The sequence below is a fragment of the Xyrauchen texanus genome, chromosome 5, assembly GCF_025860055.1.
Source record: "Xyrauchen texanus isolate HMW12.3.18 chromosome 5, RBS_HiC_50CHRs, whole genome shotgun sequence".
NCBI lineage: Eukaryota > Metazoa > Chordata > Actinopteri > Cypriniformes > Catostomidae > Xyrauchen > Xyrauchen texanus.
The window spans coordinates 5,238,236-5,257,144 of record NC_068280.1 but is presented as its reverse complement, the minus strand read 5'-3'; the positions used below and the strand labels follow the sequence as shown (position 1 = coordinate 5,257,144).

At 40.2% G+C, this 18,909-nt stretch overlaps 1 protein-coding gene across 1 annotated transcript; it reads left to right on the top strand.

Moving 5' to 3' along the window:
• Positions 1-207: 207 nt before the first annotated feature.
• Positions 208-18,868, top strand: LOC127643481 (probable E3 ubiquitin-protein ligase HERC3). The gene is made up of 23 exons (XM_052126280.1): positions 208-680; positions 767-881; positions 979-1,055; positions 1,949-2,170; positions 2,253-2,344; positions 6,751-6,881; positions 7,158-7,285; positions 7,398-7,471; positions 7,550-7,656; positions 7,759-7,818; positions 11,017-11,122; positions 11,214-11,415; positions 11,507-11,664; positions 11,757-11,831; positions 11,912-11,980; positions 12,109-12,261; positions 14,341-14,484; positions 14,725-14,888; positions 15,053-15,116; positions 16,139-16,197; positions 16,331-16,514; positions 16,775-16,874; positions 17,036-18,868. The coding sequence occupies exons 1-23, from the start codon at positions 527-529 to the stop codon at positions 17,248-17,250; spliced, it is 2,853 nt and encodes a 950-aa protein (XP_051982240.1). The 5' UTR covers positions 208-526; the 3' UTR covers positions 17,251-18,868.
• Positions 18,869-18,909: the final 41 nt, after the last annotated feature.

The window sequence follows — 18,909 nt, the reverse complement described above, 5'->3', positions numbered from 1 at the left end:
TCACAGAAGCAGGCGATGCGTTTTCATTTTGGTGGCATTGTCCAATATACTGACACAAGAACTAGGTTTTGAAGCATGAATTAAATGTTTTGGGGGTGAGTTACCACATTTTGCAGACATGCAATAGAGTTATGTCCCATTCAACAGTTGTGACAATTGCACTGGCAGTTTAGAGAATGTTCAGACTGCTTCAAAACATTAGAAAAACTGTAATAGAAGTGGCCCGTCTCTGCTAAATAATCTCTGGTAACGTTTCAATAGGTTGGAATAATTCAGCCAGTTTTTCTGCTAATAAATGACACGCAAAATAATTCGATTTTAACACAATTTTCAGTCAATTTCTGCATTTCTCCGGTCTGACGTGTTTCTGTGTGCCGGCATTTATTTACTTTCGTTTTCAGAGAAATCGCTTGAGTTGCGTTTGTACAACTATTGAAATCCACCCCCTTCATTGCGTATCATCTCGCTCAATGAGGCAAACTGACCTCTTAGAATGGCACTTTAGAGGCGACGTCCTTGTGTAAAGATGCTGTACTCCTGGGGCGCGAGCGACACATTGTGTGCGGAATCAACAATCCAGGATGATCCAACGGGAAAATATCTCGGATTCATCGGTGGAGATGGAAACGTCACGGTGCTTAGTCTGTGTGTTGACGGAAATGTCAACGCTGTGGTGCAAAGTAAGATCGCCTATCTGTTATGTTTGTCATTGTATGTGATCAACCTTTACATTTAACCAGTTCAAAACATGTGTTATTTTTTATAGAACGCTTTAGCTTAAAGAAAGACAAGATCAAAGTCATGAATTGTGGACAGTCTCGAGCGCTCCTCTTTCCACCTGAGGGAAAGATTCTCCTGTTGGAGAGATGGAATAACTGCAGGTGTGTGTGTGTGACGACGACCAAAAACAACAACAATAATAATATGTGCTCTACAGCTGTTTCACCTTTTTAATTTATATTACATGTTGTTTTACAGGCCCTTCAAAGTGCTCTGTGAAAAACAGGTTACTCAGGTGGCATGTGGAAACCAGCATTCCATGGCATTAATCCGTGGTATTCACATTAGTTTTGATTGTTGTTAAAGGAATTTTCCAGGTTCAATAAGCTCAACTGAATGCATTTGTGGCATAATTAATTTAAACGGGTCACTCCTTTTCATTTTTTCTTCTCTTTTTAAAAATCTGGTGTTACTGGGAAGCACTTACAATGGAAGTGAATGGGGCCAATCTGTAAAAGAATATTGGAATGCACAATTCCCACTCCTTAGTAAGTCCTTGTGGTGGTGCTATTACTCACCTCAATCTGGGTGGCGGTGGACAAGTCTCAGTTGCCTCCACTTCTGAGACAATCAATCCGCGCATCTTATCATGTGGCTCGTCATGCATGACACCGCGGAGACTCACAGCATGTGGAGGCTCATGCTACTCTCCACGAAAGCACACGCAACTTACCACGCACCACATTGAGAGCAAGAGCCACTAATCGCGACCACGAGGAGGTGATCCCATGTGACTCTACCCTCCCTAGCAACCGGGCCAATTTGGTTGCTTAGGAGACCTGGCTGGAATCACTCAGCACGCCCTGGATTCGGTATTAAAATACTCACTGTTTCAAAAGTATAGCCAGAAGACCTAAACAATATGCATATTAACATGGTTTTAGCGTGATACAATTACTTATTAACCTTTTCTGTGTAAAGTTATAGCCAATTTTACAACTTTGTTGCCACGAAAACAACGCCATAGCTCGATAACAACCATAAAAACAATTATTTAAATCTACTTTACAGCTCAAATAATACACAATTTATTTTCACCTTTTAAATCCTCTAAAAATTGGCCCCATTCACTTCCATTGTAAGTGCATTACTGTAACTCCTTAAGTTTTTACTCTCATAAATGTAGTTATTAATGCTACAGCTTACACTATACCTCTCTTTCTTACAGATGGTCAGCTGTTGGTTTGGGGTGCAAACTCTCATGGTCAGTTGGGTTTAGGGAAGGAAGAAAGCAGCATTCGGTCACCTCAACTGCTCAAATCTCTGTGCGGGATTCCTCTGGCTCAGATCAGCGCTGGAGGAGACCACACCTTCGCCTTGTCCCTCTCAGGAGTCGTGTTTGGCTGGGGGAAGAACAACGCTGGACAACTTGGCCTTGGAGACATTACCAGTACTTATTTATAGTTTTCTCTTTAATAGTGCACTTAACATTAGTAAATATACAAAGCAATGATGGCAATGTTTTTTTGCAGATAAATACACTCCAACTTGTGTCAAGAGCTTGAATCAGAAGAAAACAGTCTTCATTTCATGTGGGGAAGAGCATACTGCCATGCTGACAAAGGTAAATAAACTGAAATCAGCTATATTTAGTGGCCCCAAAAAGTTGATTTGAACACTTTATCCACACTTTTTGCATTTGATACAAAATATCGTGACGGCAAACAAATGATGCTGCTATAAATGTTTTTTTCCAGAAGTAATGTAAAGCTGAAGTATATCATTTGTAACGACACTAGCACCAACAAATGGAATAGCAAAGATAAAATTTGTTTTCAAACAGGTTTCTGAATACGCCCCCATCTGCCGTTGGTCAAACAAAGAGATAGCCCGCCCCCCAGCTAACGCCATTGGTTGAGTAATATTGTTGGGGCGGGTCTAAGCGTGTTGCTCAAAACAAGCGGACGAATTTTCAAAGCGCCTCAAAGACAAAGTGCTTAAAGTTTGCGAGAAAATTGACCCATATGTGGCTTAATTATTGTTGTCTCTACATATAAAGCTGGGATTGGAGAAAGTATTTTGAACACTGAAAAAGTTACATAGCTTTAAGTAATTTACTTTAGATAAAGTAACTTTTGTAGTTTCTTTTAACCAACTGCTGATTTTTAGTGGGGTATGAAGTCAGCTCCCCTTAAAGAGACAGTTCACCCAAAAATGAAAATTCTCTCATCATTTACTCACCCTCATGTCATCCCAGATGTGTATGACTGACTTTCTTCTGCTGAAGACAAACAAAGATTTTTAGAAGAATATTTAAGCTCTGTAGCTCCATACAATGCAAGTGAATGACCAACATTTTGAAGTCCCAAAATGCACACAAAGGCAGCATAAAAGTAATCCATCAGACTCCAGTGGTTAAATCCATGTTTTCAGAAGTGATGTGATAGGTGTGGGTGAGAAACAGATCAATATTCAAGTCCTTTTTACTAAATCTCCACTTTCACTTTCACATTCGTCTTTTGTTTTTGGCGATTCTCATTCTTTGTGCATATCGCCACCTGTCGGCCAGGGCGGAGAATTTATGTAATTTGATATTGAAAATTGATATTCTTATAAAAATCTTTGTTTGTGTTCAGCAGAAGAAATTAAATGAGTAAATGAGAATTTTCATTTTTGGGTGAACTGTCCCTTTATGTTCACACAGGTGTCCTAACAGAGTAACTACAGGTGTCATTCATCACATCACGTTTAACAGCCAGAAAGTGTCTAAATATAACTAAAAATAACCTTTTGTTATAATTTTGAACCACTATAAAAAAATTCAGTTATTTTAACAGTAAAATCATTTAAATATCCTTTTGAAAAAAAACTGTTAATTGGTTAACGGGTAGTAAAAAAAAAATATAATATATTGTACAAGATACATTTAATTTTATGGTAAAATATTAGTTTTGTTTTTAGGTGTAAAATTAAGATTTTAGCGTATAATTAATGGTAAAAATGTAAATCATGTTTAACAAAAGAATACATGTACTTTTTAAGCTAAACTACTGTTAAAATTACGATAAAAAATAATTATTAATTGGACATTCTCAGAAATCCCTGTGCGACCCATCCCATTTAATTTTTCCTCTTATTTTTAATATCAGTTATGTACATTGGTGTGACGTAGGCAGGCAGAGGTTGTGGATCTATGTGCAGCTTTATTAACAAAACAGGGGAAACTCAGGACAAAGGGAAAAAAAAACAAGGAAACCTAGTACAGAGCATAACACATGCAAGAACTAACAAGGAAACTAAGAAACTAAAAGGGCTTATATACAAAAAGGAACAAACAAGGGAATAAGGAACACCTGGGGAAATAATCAGGGAAGGAGAACTAATCAGGGGAAAACCAATCATAAAATGAAACTACAAAAGGACTACAAAAACCAAACAGGAACTAAACTAAACTTCAAAATAACAGCACAAAAACAAAAGACCGAGAACATGACAGAGCCCCCGCTTTAAGGAGCGGATTCCAGACGCTCCAAAAAGTAAAAACAAGACAAGGAAAACAAAAACAAATTGTCCAAGGGGGCCAACAGGCAGACCAAGGGGGCACAGGGGGCAAACAGGCAGTCCAAGGGGGCACAAGGGGCAGACAGGCAGTCCAGGGGGGCACAAGGGGCAGACAGGAGGTCCAAGGGGGCACAGAGGGCAGGCAGGAGGTCCGGGGGGGGGGGCACACAGGGCAAGGACAGGTTCAGGTGGTCTGGGAGCTGGCCACAGGGTAAGGGTAGGTTCAGGAGGCCTGGGAGCTGGCCACAGGGCAAGGGTAGGTTTGGGGAACCTGGGAGGAGGCCACTGGACAGGGACTGGGTCAGGGGACCTGGGAGGAGGCAACTGGACAGGGACCAGGTCAGGAGGCATGGGAGGAGGCCACAGGACTGGAACCAGCTCAGGAGGCCTAGGAGGAGGCCACAGGACAGGGACCGGGTCAGGAGGCCACAGGACAGGGACCGGGTCAGGAGGCCTGGGAGGAGGCCACAGGTCGGGAACAGGGTCAGGAGACCTGGGAGGAGGCCACAGGACAGGGGCCGGGTCAGGAGACCTGGGAGGAGGCCACAGGACGGGAACAGGGCCTGGGAGGAGGCCACAAGACAGGGACTAGGTCAGGGGGCCTGGGAGGAGGCCTGGGAGGCCACAGGACGGGAACAGGGTCAGGAGGAGGCCACAGGACGGGAACAGGGTCAGGAGGCCTGGGAGGAGGCCACAGGACGGGAACAGGGTCAGGAGGCCTGGGAGGAGGCCACAGGACGGGAACAGGGTCAGGGGGCCTGGGAGGAGGACACAGGACGGGAACAGGGTCAGGGGGCCTGGGAGGCGGAACCGTGGAAGGCCCTGGAGGCGGAGCCGTGGGGGGCTCGGGAGGCGGAGCCGAGGGAGGTTCGGGAGGCGGAGCCGAGGGAGGTTCGGGAGGCGGAGCCGAGGGAGGTTCGGGAGGCGGAGCCGAGGGAGGCGCGGGAGGCGGAGCCGAGGGAGGCGCGGGAGGCGGAGCCGAGGGAGGCGGAGCCGAGGGAGGCGCGGGAGGCAGAGCTGAGGGAGGTGGAGCCAAGGGAGGTGGCGCCGAGGAAGGCTCAGGAATTAAAGCCATGGGAGGCTCGAGGGGCAGAGCCCTGGGAGGCTCGAGGGGCGGAGCCCTGGGAGGTAGAGCCGTGGAAGGCTCTAGAGGCGGAGCCCTGGAAGGCGGAGCCCTGGAAGGCTCGAGAGGCGGAGCTGAGGGAGGTGGCGCCATAGGAGGTGGAGCCGTGGAAGGCTCAGGAATTGAAGCCATGGGAGGCTCGAGGGGCAGAGCCGTGGGTGGCTCCAGAGGCAGAGCTCTGGGACGGCCGAGGTTACAGGCGCTGGCTCTGGGACGGCCGAGGCTACAGGCGCTGGCTCTGGGACGGCCGAGGCTACAGGCGCTGGCTCTGGGACGGCCGAGGCTACAGGCGCTGGCTCGCTGACCGTGGCAGGCATGGGCTCTGGCTCGCTGACCGTGGCAGGCGTGGGCTGGGGAGCAGAAGCCTTTCCTCTTCTCTTCCTCCGGGCGGACGGAGCTGACAACGCTGGCTCTGGGACGGACGAGGCTTTAGGCTTGTTGGCCGTGGCAGGTATGGGCGTTGGCTCGTTGACCGTGGCAGGCGTGGGCGTTGGCTCAGGAGCAAACCTCTCCAAAATCATATCCACGTACTCAATCCAAGTGTACTCACCACTCTCTGGCAGCTCCTCCCATCCATGGGCAAGGAGGCCGATCCGGTAAATGGACTTTAGGTGTCGGTCCACATAACCAGTGCATCTGGCAATGGTGCAAAACATACGTGAGTATTCGATGAAAGGGAGGTTCGCCCGGCTCAACTGGAGGAAGATTGCTGCTAGATCCATCTGAGGGTTAGTTCTTCTTCTGTGATGTAGGCAGGCAGAGGTTGTGGATCTATGTGCAGCTTTATTAACAAAACAGGGGAAAACTCAGGACAAAGGGAAAATAAGGAAACCTAGTACAGAGCATAACACATGCAAGAACTAACAAGGAAACAAAGAAACTAAAAGGGCTTATATACAAAAAGGAACAAACAAGGGAATAAGGAACACCTGGGGAAATAATCAGGGAAGGAGAACTAATCAGGGGAAAACCAATCATAAAATGAAACTACAAAGGACTACAAAAACAAAACAGGAAACAGGAACTAAACTAAACTTCAAAATAACAGCACAAAAACAAAAGACACAGAACATGACAATTGGGATGTTAAAATGTATTTAGTTTAGTTCATTTTATTGCATTACTTTAGTGTCATGTTCTCCTGAAAGGGCCTCCTTGAAGGGTCAATAAATGTTTATTTTTGTATAATGTATAATGTTTTCTAATGCAAGGCATCCATACTTTTTTAAGTCTGACTTAAGTGTACCATTACTTTTTAGGCAACTGTACATCTGTTTTTAGCAAACATATTAGTGCTTAATTTCCTTTTATCTTATTATATTAGATCATGTGGTTTTGTTTTCTAGGGTGGCTTTGTGTTCACATGTGGATCAGGCAGCTTTGGGCAGCTTGGACATAATTCACTAAGGGACGAGTATCACCCTCGACTCATAGCTGAACTCATGGGGTCAAAGGTGTCTCAGATCGCCTGTGGACAGTGGGTACTAAATTCACTATATTCAATTTTAAAATCTGCAGTATTATAAGGACAAGCAATATACTTAGCTAAAAACATAAATAGTGATTCACAAGTGGCGTATACATTTTCTCTTCATAACATGAAAAGCCTTTTACAGTAATAGTATATTTGTGACCAGAGTACCCTTTTTCATTTCCTAAATTTCCTGTTACATACAACAAAGTTTTTCCTGATCAGTGAATGTGCTCAAAGTGATAATGAGTAATTGTAATAAACAAATCACTTTATTTAAAGGCACCACACTCTGGCATTGTCCGAGCTATATAATGTGATCTACTCATTTGGACGCGGGGAACAAGGGCAGCTGGGAACTGCAAAGACAGTCAACCAGCCTGTGCCCTTACCAATACAGTTGCCATCAGGTAAAAACATGAAAGAAAACACCATATAAACAATGCCACATGTATTTATGTCCTTTATTGATTTGTATCCATTGTTGTATGCTTGTGTACGTATATGCGTGCCATCTTTCAGATCACAACCCTGCATTAAAAGTGAAGAGAGTTGTAGCTGGTGGGGACATTACCTTTGCCTTCTATCATGAACTGGTGAGATAAATATATATATATTTTTTTAACAAACTGAAAATTGTTAGTTCTTTTTCATCTCTGTTTTTTTATATGTAGAACCATGAAAGACGTGTAATACCGAGCGTATGTGCAACACTAGATGACCAAATCATTGACAAATGGCTGACAGAGTGTGACACGAATGCATGGACACGAGCCAAAAGGTGCAAATGCCTTTTTGTATCTGATTAATCATGAAACTCTTGTGCAGTTACATCAGATTAAACGATGTGTTGGATAATAAGTAACCAAATGCCTTTTTGTAGGGAAATCAAAAGGATGTTTTCATCTGCATCTTTCGTAAACGGGAGTTTTATTGATAAAAGGTATTTACTAATTTTAGACATATCTAAGTCCCTTATTTTGTTTAACCCTCATGTTGACAATTGGCCATTGTAGTAGCTTGAATAATATACAAAACATTTAAGATTTGTATTGTTTTTGATCAAATTGGCCCAAAACACAAACAATGTTACTAGAATGGATACAAGTCACATTTCAGAAAAGTACATGATAAATTAGAGGGATGCAGCTTTAACAGTATCTGTAAAGTGGATTTTGGTGAGGCCAGAGGAACTTATTACAAGAATTTGAAGGTTAACAAGAGGTTAATTTTTAAATGACTATTATTTGTATTTTTATTGGGGCTGTCGATTTAACAGGCTCATTCAGTGCAATTAATTATATAAAAACTTAATGCATTAAGCTTGATGTACCACCTGTTTTCAACTGGTGGCAATAAACGAAACGAATACATCTGGCAATGCGCAGCTGTACAATGGTAAATTGATTGACCATCTGTCCGCTAATCTTCAGCATGTTTTACACTAAACAATCCTTTTGGAATGAACTATGTGTAGAGTTCACTACAATACATTTCTGTTTTATAAGAGAAGACACGGACAATTGTGCGGCAGGTAGGTGTCAGTTTACGGCACTCCCCATTCATTTGTATAGAATTCGCAAACGGTGACTTACCGTAGTAACACGCCAGTTGACCGTTATGCCCTGTGCTATGGTAAAAGCCTGGAAGTAAATAAAATAATCTCTGCAAAAGCGTTCATTTAACATCGACACGTCCTTAGTAAAGCCCTTATAATAAATCTATCTTGAACAGACTAACAAATTCAATTGCAAAATTGTGGACTGTAGGCCAATGATAGGCTTATGTTCAATAATACGGAAATAAACAATATCTTCCCTTTTCAAGCACTTTTTTATTGTCTTATCAATGCTTTACTCATCTGCCACAATAATGTAAAGCATTTTAATTATCTGAATTATGATATTAAAAATATATTAGTGCTGTCAGTTGATTAATTGCATCATTCTTTTGTAGTTATTCACGATTAATCACAGATTTTGAACGTTCTGAAATTTGAACCTAAATATACTTTTCCTGTCAAAATGCATTTTTCCATCTTAGGAAAGAAAACAAAACAATATGTAACAATATAATGTTTTATAATACTTTTCCAAACAAAGCCTTCCACAGTATAAAGATAGAAATGCTCTAAAATTGCACCAATTCAAGTAACATTAAACGTTTCTCAAAGTCTAAGTGGGAGGTTGACTAATTAAAAGAACTAGTCCCCACATTTTCAATGCAATTGGCATTAAATCTTTTAATCTCTCATCCTCCACAATATTAATCTGCCGGTAGACTGTGGCTATCCATTTTCCTGCATCCTGAATCATGAAGCCACATTCATGTTAAGCATCAGGTCATCAGTGCCAGCATCAAGTGTCGCTTTGAACTCCACATGAAAAGCGCTTGAAGACAAAAACATCTCAGTCTGTGTTTTGGTGGTAGTTAAGACTTGACCCCTTACTTACCGTAATTTCCGGACTATTTAGCGCACCTGAATATAAGCCGCACCCACTGAATTTAAAAAAAAATATTATTTTGAACATAAATAAGCCGCACCTGTCAGCCGCAGGTGCAGGTCAGGTGCAGGTCAGCCGCAGGTACATTGAAACAAATGAACTTTACACAGGCTTTAACGAAACACGGCTTGTAACAAAAATAAATAGGCTTTAACGAAACACGGTGTGGCAGCGGGGCGTGGTCAAGCGCCCGTCCGGGAGAGAAAAGCGGTAAGGGCGCTTACATCAAGTGCTGAAAACTGTCACACTGGTGCCAGTGTGACAGTTTTCCCAAGAAGGACACGTGAAGCAGGGCACGTGACGTTCCAGGTAAGGCTTTTAATGGCCACAGCAATGTTTACAATCAATTTTATAAAGTTTCTCAATTCTTGGACTTCTATGCGCCAACACTAGACTGACGTGTGTCTGTCTGTCACTCACTCACTCACTCACTCTCTCTCTCACTCACTCACTCACACTCTCTCTCTGCTGCCTTTTTATGCCGCTCTCCCCACGCTTACTGAAATTAGACACATTAGCTCAGGTGTAAGCGCCCTTACCGCTTTTCTCTCCCGGACGGTCGCTTGACCACGCCCCCGCTGCCACACACGGCTTGTAACAAAAAATAACAAATTTGCAGTAAACAGTAGCCTAGCAAGGAAGTCATTGGTCACTATCTTCCTCCTCTTGTGCACATGAAACCACTGAAGTCATCTCCTTCGGTGTCGGAGTTGAATAGCCTCAGATTTAGTTGTCTTTTTGCACTTTTGAGTCAATTCATCACGCTGCTGTTTCCAACGTCTCCCGTGCAGCAGCTCTATTTCCTTTTCCAACAGCCAGATCAGTCGCCTTCAACTTGAAAGCTGCATCATATGCATTTCTCCGTGTCTTGAGGGTGACAAAATGACTACCGTAATCAGAATGATGGGAAGTTTGAGCGCGCTCGATTTAATCTAAACAGTAAACAAAAAAGTTGTTTGACCTTAACCCATTCGGCAATTTCAAAAGTATATAATATTTGAAAGCTTCATGCCGCCAAAAAACTGAGCAAGTCACAGAATGTTTTTTTTAATTTTTTAAATAAAATTTGAAAGCGGGAAAAATCCATATATTAGCCGCATCGTTGTTTAAGCCGCGAGGTTCAGAGCGTGGGAAAAAAGTTGCGGCTTATAGTCCGGAAATTACGGTAAATTGAAAAATACTTGAAGTCCCATCTGGGCTTGTTTTGTACATCAAATTGCACAAAGAGCTCCTTTCTCCTTCATTTTATCACTGACAGGGTAGCACTGTTTTTTACTTTTTAAATTAATCGCATGCATTAATTCTGACAGCTCTAAAATATATATTAGATTTATTATTATTTAAATACTATTATTTATAATTATTTAATCATTATATATTGAATTATTGTTATTTTGAGGGCCTTTCTCAGAAAACATTTATACATGTGATTAATTTTAATTAATCCGATTAATTAATCAGCATATCACATAATTCATTTGATTAAAAGCCTTAATTTTTACAAGTACATCATTAAGGTCTGCAGGACCCGAGATATTAAATATAACGTCAATCTCAATAGTACATGAGGGTTAAGAACGTTTTTATTCATTGCAAATTTCCATAATTCATTGATTTTGTTTTATATTTATCAACAGTTGTGACCAACATTTCCTGACTTCAACTAAATATTCCGGCCTGGATCTTTCCCTCGCCCGTCTTGCTTTTGAGAAGATAGCCACAAAAACCAAAGTACTATCGGAGGTGACATTTTTAAGTTCACAGTAGTATTCTTTTCATGCTATTTAGACTCTGACATTATCATTCTGACAACATGCTGACAACTGTTCCTCAGGTACAGCAATCAGTGATGAGAGAGCTGCTTCCATCACTGAGCATCCAGTGTCCAGCTGGTGTAGAGGCTCTGAGAATTTACCTTATCCTGCCTGAACTCATCAGAGTCATCCAGAAACAGAAACAAAAACAACGAACAGAACTGGCGGTCAACCTGGCTGGTGCCATTCTAAAACTGGATCCTTTTCCATGTGATGCTTTGGGTAAAGCTTACGATTCTAAATTAGTTATACTGTGATCTACATGAAAAGATATCTCCCGTGTTTTTAGCATGACACGTTAAAATCTCCACAGAGAGCCTCTGGACCAGAATGCCATATTCATACTTCAGGACGCTTGTGAAGACCTTGCATTCTGAGTCTGCAAGGCTCATTGAACAAATGACAGCACAACTTTGTGACCACTGGGAGTCCCTGACCACCATTCTTCGTGTTCTGAAGCGATTATTTTGGGTAAATCTGCTTACTCCAAACAAGCTCAGCTTGACTTATTTTACAGTTCTATTATAATATACATTATGCTAATTTGTTTTGTGCTGATCCAGGTTAATAGGCAAAGGAAAAGCATGCTAACTGAAAATCAGTTTTGCATCAGTGAAGTTGCCCACCTGCCAATGAATGTAAGACCACTGTTTCGATGCCACTAAAAATATATATTTGTATTACCACTTTTCTGACTTTGTTCTTTCTTTTTTTTTAGGGAAATATCGAACAGTTGGTTCCCTTCAGTTTTGTGGCTGACACTGTTACTAAACAGAGAATTTTTATTGTAAGTCATAGAAAGTCTTAATATGATACTATTAGTAGTTATTATGCTAATTAATCATTTGTATAATTTTATTTGAATAAAATACACATTTAAATGTAACTGCATTTTTATTTTACTTTTTTGAAAAGTACTTGAAGGGCTTACTCATGCAGGTAGAGCAGACAAGCGCATTTGGACTACCTGTTCCTGTCAACACGTTCCACATAAACAAGCAATCATTGTTGAAGGACACACTACAGTATCTCAGAACAGGCATCCTCACATTTACAAACCCACTGAAGGTCTGTAGCGTTGTAATTGTTTCTTTGTATAAAAAGTTCTTGCCATGTGCTCTACAGTGATCATCTGCCCTCTCCTGCCATTTGCATTGATTTGTTTATGATACTGTAGAGCGGAGGAGGGCGGGGCCGGGCTGGAACAACGCACGCCCGGTCCCCAATCAGCCTGATGGGGGCGCGTGAGGGATAAAGGCGGCCGGTGACGACGGTTCGAGAGAGAGAGAATAATATGCAGCTGCTCTGTATGTTTATGTTTGTGTGTTTTTCATTTAGTTTATTATTAAAACTATTATTTATATTGTCAAGGCTGTTCTCTCGACCCCTCAGCATTTCTGGGGGACGGTAGGGCACTCATCCGCTCCTGGCAGCAGCTCCATTGCTCCAGGCAGTTGGGGAGTTCAGTCCCCACTCGCCTCGTGGTTGGCAGTGTCAAGGACTCTGCGACGGGCGTCCCTCCTCCTTCACGGGTTTCGGGACCAATGTAAAGCGGGTTAAGGGAAAGGAGGAGGCCAGAACTGGCTTGACAATATAAATACTAGTTTTAATAATAAACTGAACGAAAAACATACAAACATAAACACACCGAGCAGCTGCGTGTCATCTCTCTCTCTCTCTCTCTCTCTCTCTCTCGATCTCTCGAACCGCCTTTATCCCTCGCGCGCCCCCATCAGGCTTCCAGCCCGGCCTCGCCCTCCTCCGCTCTACAGATACATTTGCATTTCTTGCTGTACTGTATTTCATTGGCCCTCGATTTGTACATTTCTGAACAATGACAGTACACTCAAAAAATATTACTTTCAAAAAAACAACATGCAACCAAGGGAACTTAAATTTACTAGTTAATTTAACAAAAAAAAGTGTCTTGTCAGATTTACTTAATCAAGGTGCGTTGGGACCACGTTAATATTTTTGTTTGGTTAGCTGAATCTGGTTAGAGGATGTCTAGTTCTCAGCATGCACTGAAAAACAAAATGTATTCAATTGTGGACATTGGTTCAACACAATGAAAATGAGTCTCTTTTATATCAAATGTAAAATGTGGGCTCTACTCAAATACTATGTGTAGTGAGTACCTAAATGTATTGAGTTAACCCAACCTCGACCTAACCATTAGCTCCACTCTTCTCCACAATGGTAACCCTCTAAATAATTAAACATGGCAGAAACTCCTCATTGAACACAATGAAATGAAGTTGAGACCAAATGCTAAAGAATTGTGTTGCATTAGCTCATTTTAAACAAGTTAATTCAGCAAGCAGTAAAAATCATGTTGAGTGAACTCTGTCCGTTAGAAGTCCGAATCCATTCGAACATTTCATAGCAATGTGATCATATCACTTCTTGATGACTGTGTTAAATATCACATGGACTTTACACAGTATAATTATATTCTCATCTCAAACATAAATGTATAAAGTTGATTTCAAGTGTACTGGTTTAGTATTTTCCCTTTTCTTTTGAGTGTGCTTTGCATGGGACTTGACAGGGAAAGTAAAATGAAGTGTTATTTTATGGCTTTCTGCAAGATGATTATAAAGGGGGACACATGTTAGTAGGCTCAGAGGTTAGCACTGTCGCCTCACAGCAAGAAGGTTTGTTAGTTTGTTATTTCGTGATTTTTTTGCAATGCCATCTTCCAAGGCTATATATAAGTACAAATATATTAAAAGGTAGAGTGATTAAAAAAAAACTAGATAAGTTTGTTATAAGTCTATAAAATGTATTTTCGATAAGAACTCTAAAACTGAGTCTCTTATTGATTCAGTTGGTTACCCTCTACTTGAAATATTTAAGTTGAGATTACATGGTCATTTTAATTTAAGGAAACTCATATTCAAACATGTAGAACAACTCCATAATTGAATCATGTTCAGCCAAAGAGTTCTTGTTTTGTGTGTGTGTATCTGACTAAATCATATGCTACTGTAAATCAGTAAATGCAAATGTGTAATCTTTTTGTAGTAGTCTAATCTTCCTAAAATTGTTCAGAATTGTTGACCATTCATGAGATATTCGATATGGCATTAAGGCATCTCGATCATATTTCTTCCAGGATTTTTAAACAAAATGTCTCCTGTCTAGGTGGTGTTTATCGGGGAGATTGGAATAGATGTCAGGGCCTTGTCTGCAGAGTTCTTCTCCCTCCTTTCAATGGCTTTTCTCTCGTGGGAGAAAAAGCTTCAGGAAGTCTCAGAGAATTCACAACTGTATTGGTTCAATCCTGATGTACGTACTGTGGTCCAACAAAACATTTATTAATATACATTAAAATCAATTTAAATATGAATGCATGGAGAACAAAATCAGCATTTTCCCAAATATTCAGAATCATCCTGAATATTGTGAAAACAGTTTCATAACATGTACACAGCATGTCAACAGATCCTTAAAAATGTCTTTAAAGTCCACTAATTATCCTGCACAAACAAAATAAATGGGTTTTTTTTTTTTCATTTTTTATTTCAGACTTGTGATGTCACAGATTTTTATTACATCGGCATTATGTGTGGAATGGCACTGTACAACAATCATTATATGAGCATTAACTTTCCATTGGCGTTGTTCAAGAAACTCCTCCAACAGAGTCCCACACTCAGTGATCTAGAGGAACTGTCCCCTGTGGAGGCCAGGTAAACATGTGACTCACTACCTATCTGTATCTATCTGTTTTAAAAGCTAAAACACATTTAAAAAAATGTATCAAAATCCAAGGTTTTTTTTGTGCCCTTAAAGAAACAGACTATATGTAAAGCTACAGTATATCAATATAAATCATTTTTTAATCCTAAATTAGAGGTTTGAAAGATCTTCTTGAAGAGGAAGAAGGAGATGTGGATGGGCTACTTATTGATTTCACGGTAATTCTGTTTCCATTTTTCATACTTTTTATGACCTTTGGATGGATTGGGGAGATAGTTTTGCATTGTCTACATAGCAGGTTTAACTATTTGATTTCAAAAGAGCAAGGAAGTATATTTTTCCTTATCCCATTTAAAGGGATGGTTACACCAAATATGAAAATTCTCTCATCATTTACTCACTCACTCACGCCATCCCAGATCTATATGACTTTCTTTCTTCTGCTGAACACAAATGAACATTTTTAGAAGAATATTTCATCTCTGTAGGTCCATACAATGCAAGTGAATGGTGACCAGAACTTTGAAGCTCCGAAAACACAAAAAGGCAGCGTAAAAGTAAGCCATAAAAGAGTCCAGTGGTTAAATTCATGTGTTCAGAAGCGATATGATAGGTTTGGGTGAGAAACAGATTAATATTTAAGTCTTTTTCTTACTATTAATCTCCAAAACATTCACATTCTGAAAGTAAAAGTGGAGATTTATTGTAAAAAAAGATTTAAATATTTATCAGTTTCTCACCCAAAGGTAGTGGATCGCTTCAGAAGACATGGATTAAACCACTGGAGTCAAATTGATTACTTTTATGCTGCCTTTGTGTGCTTTTTGGAGCTTCAAAGTTCTGTTCTCCATTCACTTGCATTGTATAGACCTACAGAGATGAAAAATGCTTCTAAAAATCATAATTTGTGTTCAGCAGAAGAAAGAAAGTCATATAGATCTGGGATGGCGTGAGTGAGTGAGTAAATGATGAGAGAATTTTCATTTTTGGTTGAACTATCCCTTTAAGAGTCTGTGCAGAAAAACCTTTGTAATCATCTAAATGAACAATTGTTATTCAAGTCAAAAATATAATTTAACATCACAGAATCAACCTGACTATGTTAGGTTACACACATTTTGTGAAAGGGTTAGGTGAAGAAGAAATAGGTCCTAATAACAATTGCAGGTTTCCACTTTTTACATTGTTGAGAGCTGCTGTATATGGAGCGTTATTGATAGCATTATTTATCTCTTTTCAGGTCAGAGGACAAGAGCTCTTTTCAAATGGATGTCAGGTTCCAGTGACCAAAGCTAACAGGTAGGATTAGTACTTTGTGTCTTGATATTAGTTTCATAATCCTTGTAACTTGAAAGGAAGCCAAAAAATATATAATTATTATCATTGCAACGTACACAAACTTGACCAAGTTTTAACTTCCATCTTTTTCCAGACAGAAGTATGTGGATATGTACGTTGACTTTGTTTTCAACAAGTCAGTGAAGGATCAGTTTGAGCAATTTTCAATAGGTTTTTTTGAGGGTTGTCCTCTCAATGCCTGGAGAATGTTCCACCCCGAAGAGCTCCGGGAACTTTTCCGTGGTTGCCCTACATATGAGTGGAACGCCCTTCGCCAGGTAAACGTGCAAAATCTTTATGCATTTCAAGTTATATTGCCATTTAAAAGGTTAGTTCACCCAAAAGTGACAATTCTGTCATCATTTACTCACCCTTATATCGTTCCAAACCCATATAACGTTCTTTCTTCTGTGGAACACCAGGAGACATTTTTAAGAATTTTGATGCTACAGGTTTGGAACGACATTAGGGTAAGTAAATGATTTCAAATGTCATTTTAACTATTTTTAGTATACCTAACTTTCTTTTACTACTTTAGTGTGCAACATATGAACACTGTTCTCCATCTGATGAGCTTATCACAAATTTCTGGACCGTCTTCTTTGAGTTCTTAGATGAACAAAGGAAGAAATTTCTGTGTAAGTTTTGTCTTGTGTACATTTCTGTATGTACATCTTCTGTATGATACTGACGATAGATTACAACAAAATGTTTGCGTCTCCATTGATCAGTAGTAACTCTTATATTAAGTTCTTTTATGCATCTTGTCTTCACCTTTATTGCATTTGATATTGTTTAGTTTTCATGTATGGAACGGACCGTGTTCCTCCCGGAGGTCTCTCAAAGCGGTCACTGAAGATTGTGAAGTTGAACCATCCTGAGCCAGATGACCGTTTCCCAGAAGCCCAGGCCTGCTTTGGCATATTGCATCTCCCCAAATACAGCAATATTGACATACTTCGCAACAAGCTAATACATGCTATCAACTACTGTGAGGTTTTTGGACGGGAGTGAAATTCCCTCGAGGTCATAAACTGCACAGAAAAGACCAACCTATTAACCTGTTCTTCATCTAAATGAACTGTTAAAAAATATTTTATACCAGCAAAACTAATTTGAAGTGTTAGGGTGTAAGGGGTTTAAGGTAAGCACTTTATATGTAAAAACACAACTTATGTAGTTGCATTCATATCTATTATATTACTTATGCTATTATATTATATTTGTGTATGTATTGGAATTTATAACCTAATATTATGACCCGTTATCTGACATAACTCCTGTAAGTGTGTTTATTTAAATAGAGAATTAAAATTACATTATCTATTAGATAGGCTAGCCTACTTTTAATGAGTGTCACATGATCCTTTACCATGGTGTTGATGTTGGGAAATTGCAAAGCATTACGTTAGAAACATGGATACTCTTTTTTTTTTTTTTTCCCTCAAAGTTTAGAGTTGGGGATATTAAGTTTGTTTGAAAATGTGTATTTGACCCTTTCTCATTTTAGAGAAATAAAATAGTCCTTAATGTAGGCAAGCCTGCCTCTGGCTGATTGCTTTGTGTATTTTCAACAGTGCTGGATAGTAACAGATTACATGTAATTTGGATTACATAATCAGATTACAAAAACCAGGTACTTGTAATCAGGTTAAATACTCCTAATTGGATTACAGTTACTTTTTATGGATTACATATAAATTTATTGATTCCTGTAATGCATACAGCTGATTTACGTTCGGTAAATCTTAGTGTTTTCGATTTGGGGTGGAATTGCCCACACAGACCGGATACTAGCACCCAGCCATAATTACACTGAAGATGGAGCGGTAATCCAAACATAAAATCTAAACCAATTGCATTAGTGCGGTAAAGTTCATTTTATTTTCATGAATTGAAAGTGATGAAGTGACTCCAGTCAGGTCTCTTATGCAACCAAATTGGCCCGGTTGCTAGAGAGGGTAGAGTCACATGGGGTAACCTCCTTGTGGTCGCTAGAATGTGGTTCTCGCTCTCAGTGGGGCGTGTGGTGAGTTGGGCATGGATGCCACGGAGAATAGCGTGAAGCCTCCACACGCACTAAGTCTCCGCTGTAACGCGCTCAACAAGCCACGTGATAAGATGCACGGGTTGATGGTCCCAGATGCGGAGGCAACTGCGATTTGTCCTTCGCCATCCGGATTGAGGCGAGTCACTACGCCACCACAAGGACTTGGGGCGTATTGGGAATCGGGCATTCCAAATTGGGGAGAAAAGGGGAGAAAATAAAAATAAATTATAAATAAGAAAGGATTAGGTCAGAAGTAATCCAAAAGCAATCAGATTATATTACTTATATTACTTAAGTATAGCCATGTAATTTGTAATCAGTATCAGATTACAATTCAAAAGTAATCTTTCCTACACTGATTGTCAACACATTTGTCAGGAGTCTCAGATGCAGTTTTATTATATATGCATGCAAGGGTAACATGATGCTGACTATGCTTTTACTGAAAATTGCATATTTTCCATGATTTCGATTTTTACAGAGATGCGTCATACACCATTTGTCCATTAACTAAAAATGTATTTCTTAAACTACTAATCTGAGACATGACAGTGAGGCTGGACATAATATGGTCAATGTATATTAAAGAGACAGTACCGGATTTTAGTGAGTCTTCAACAAAT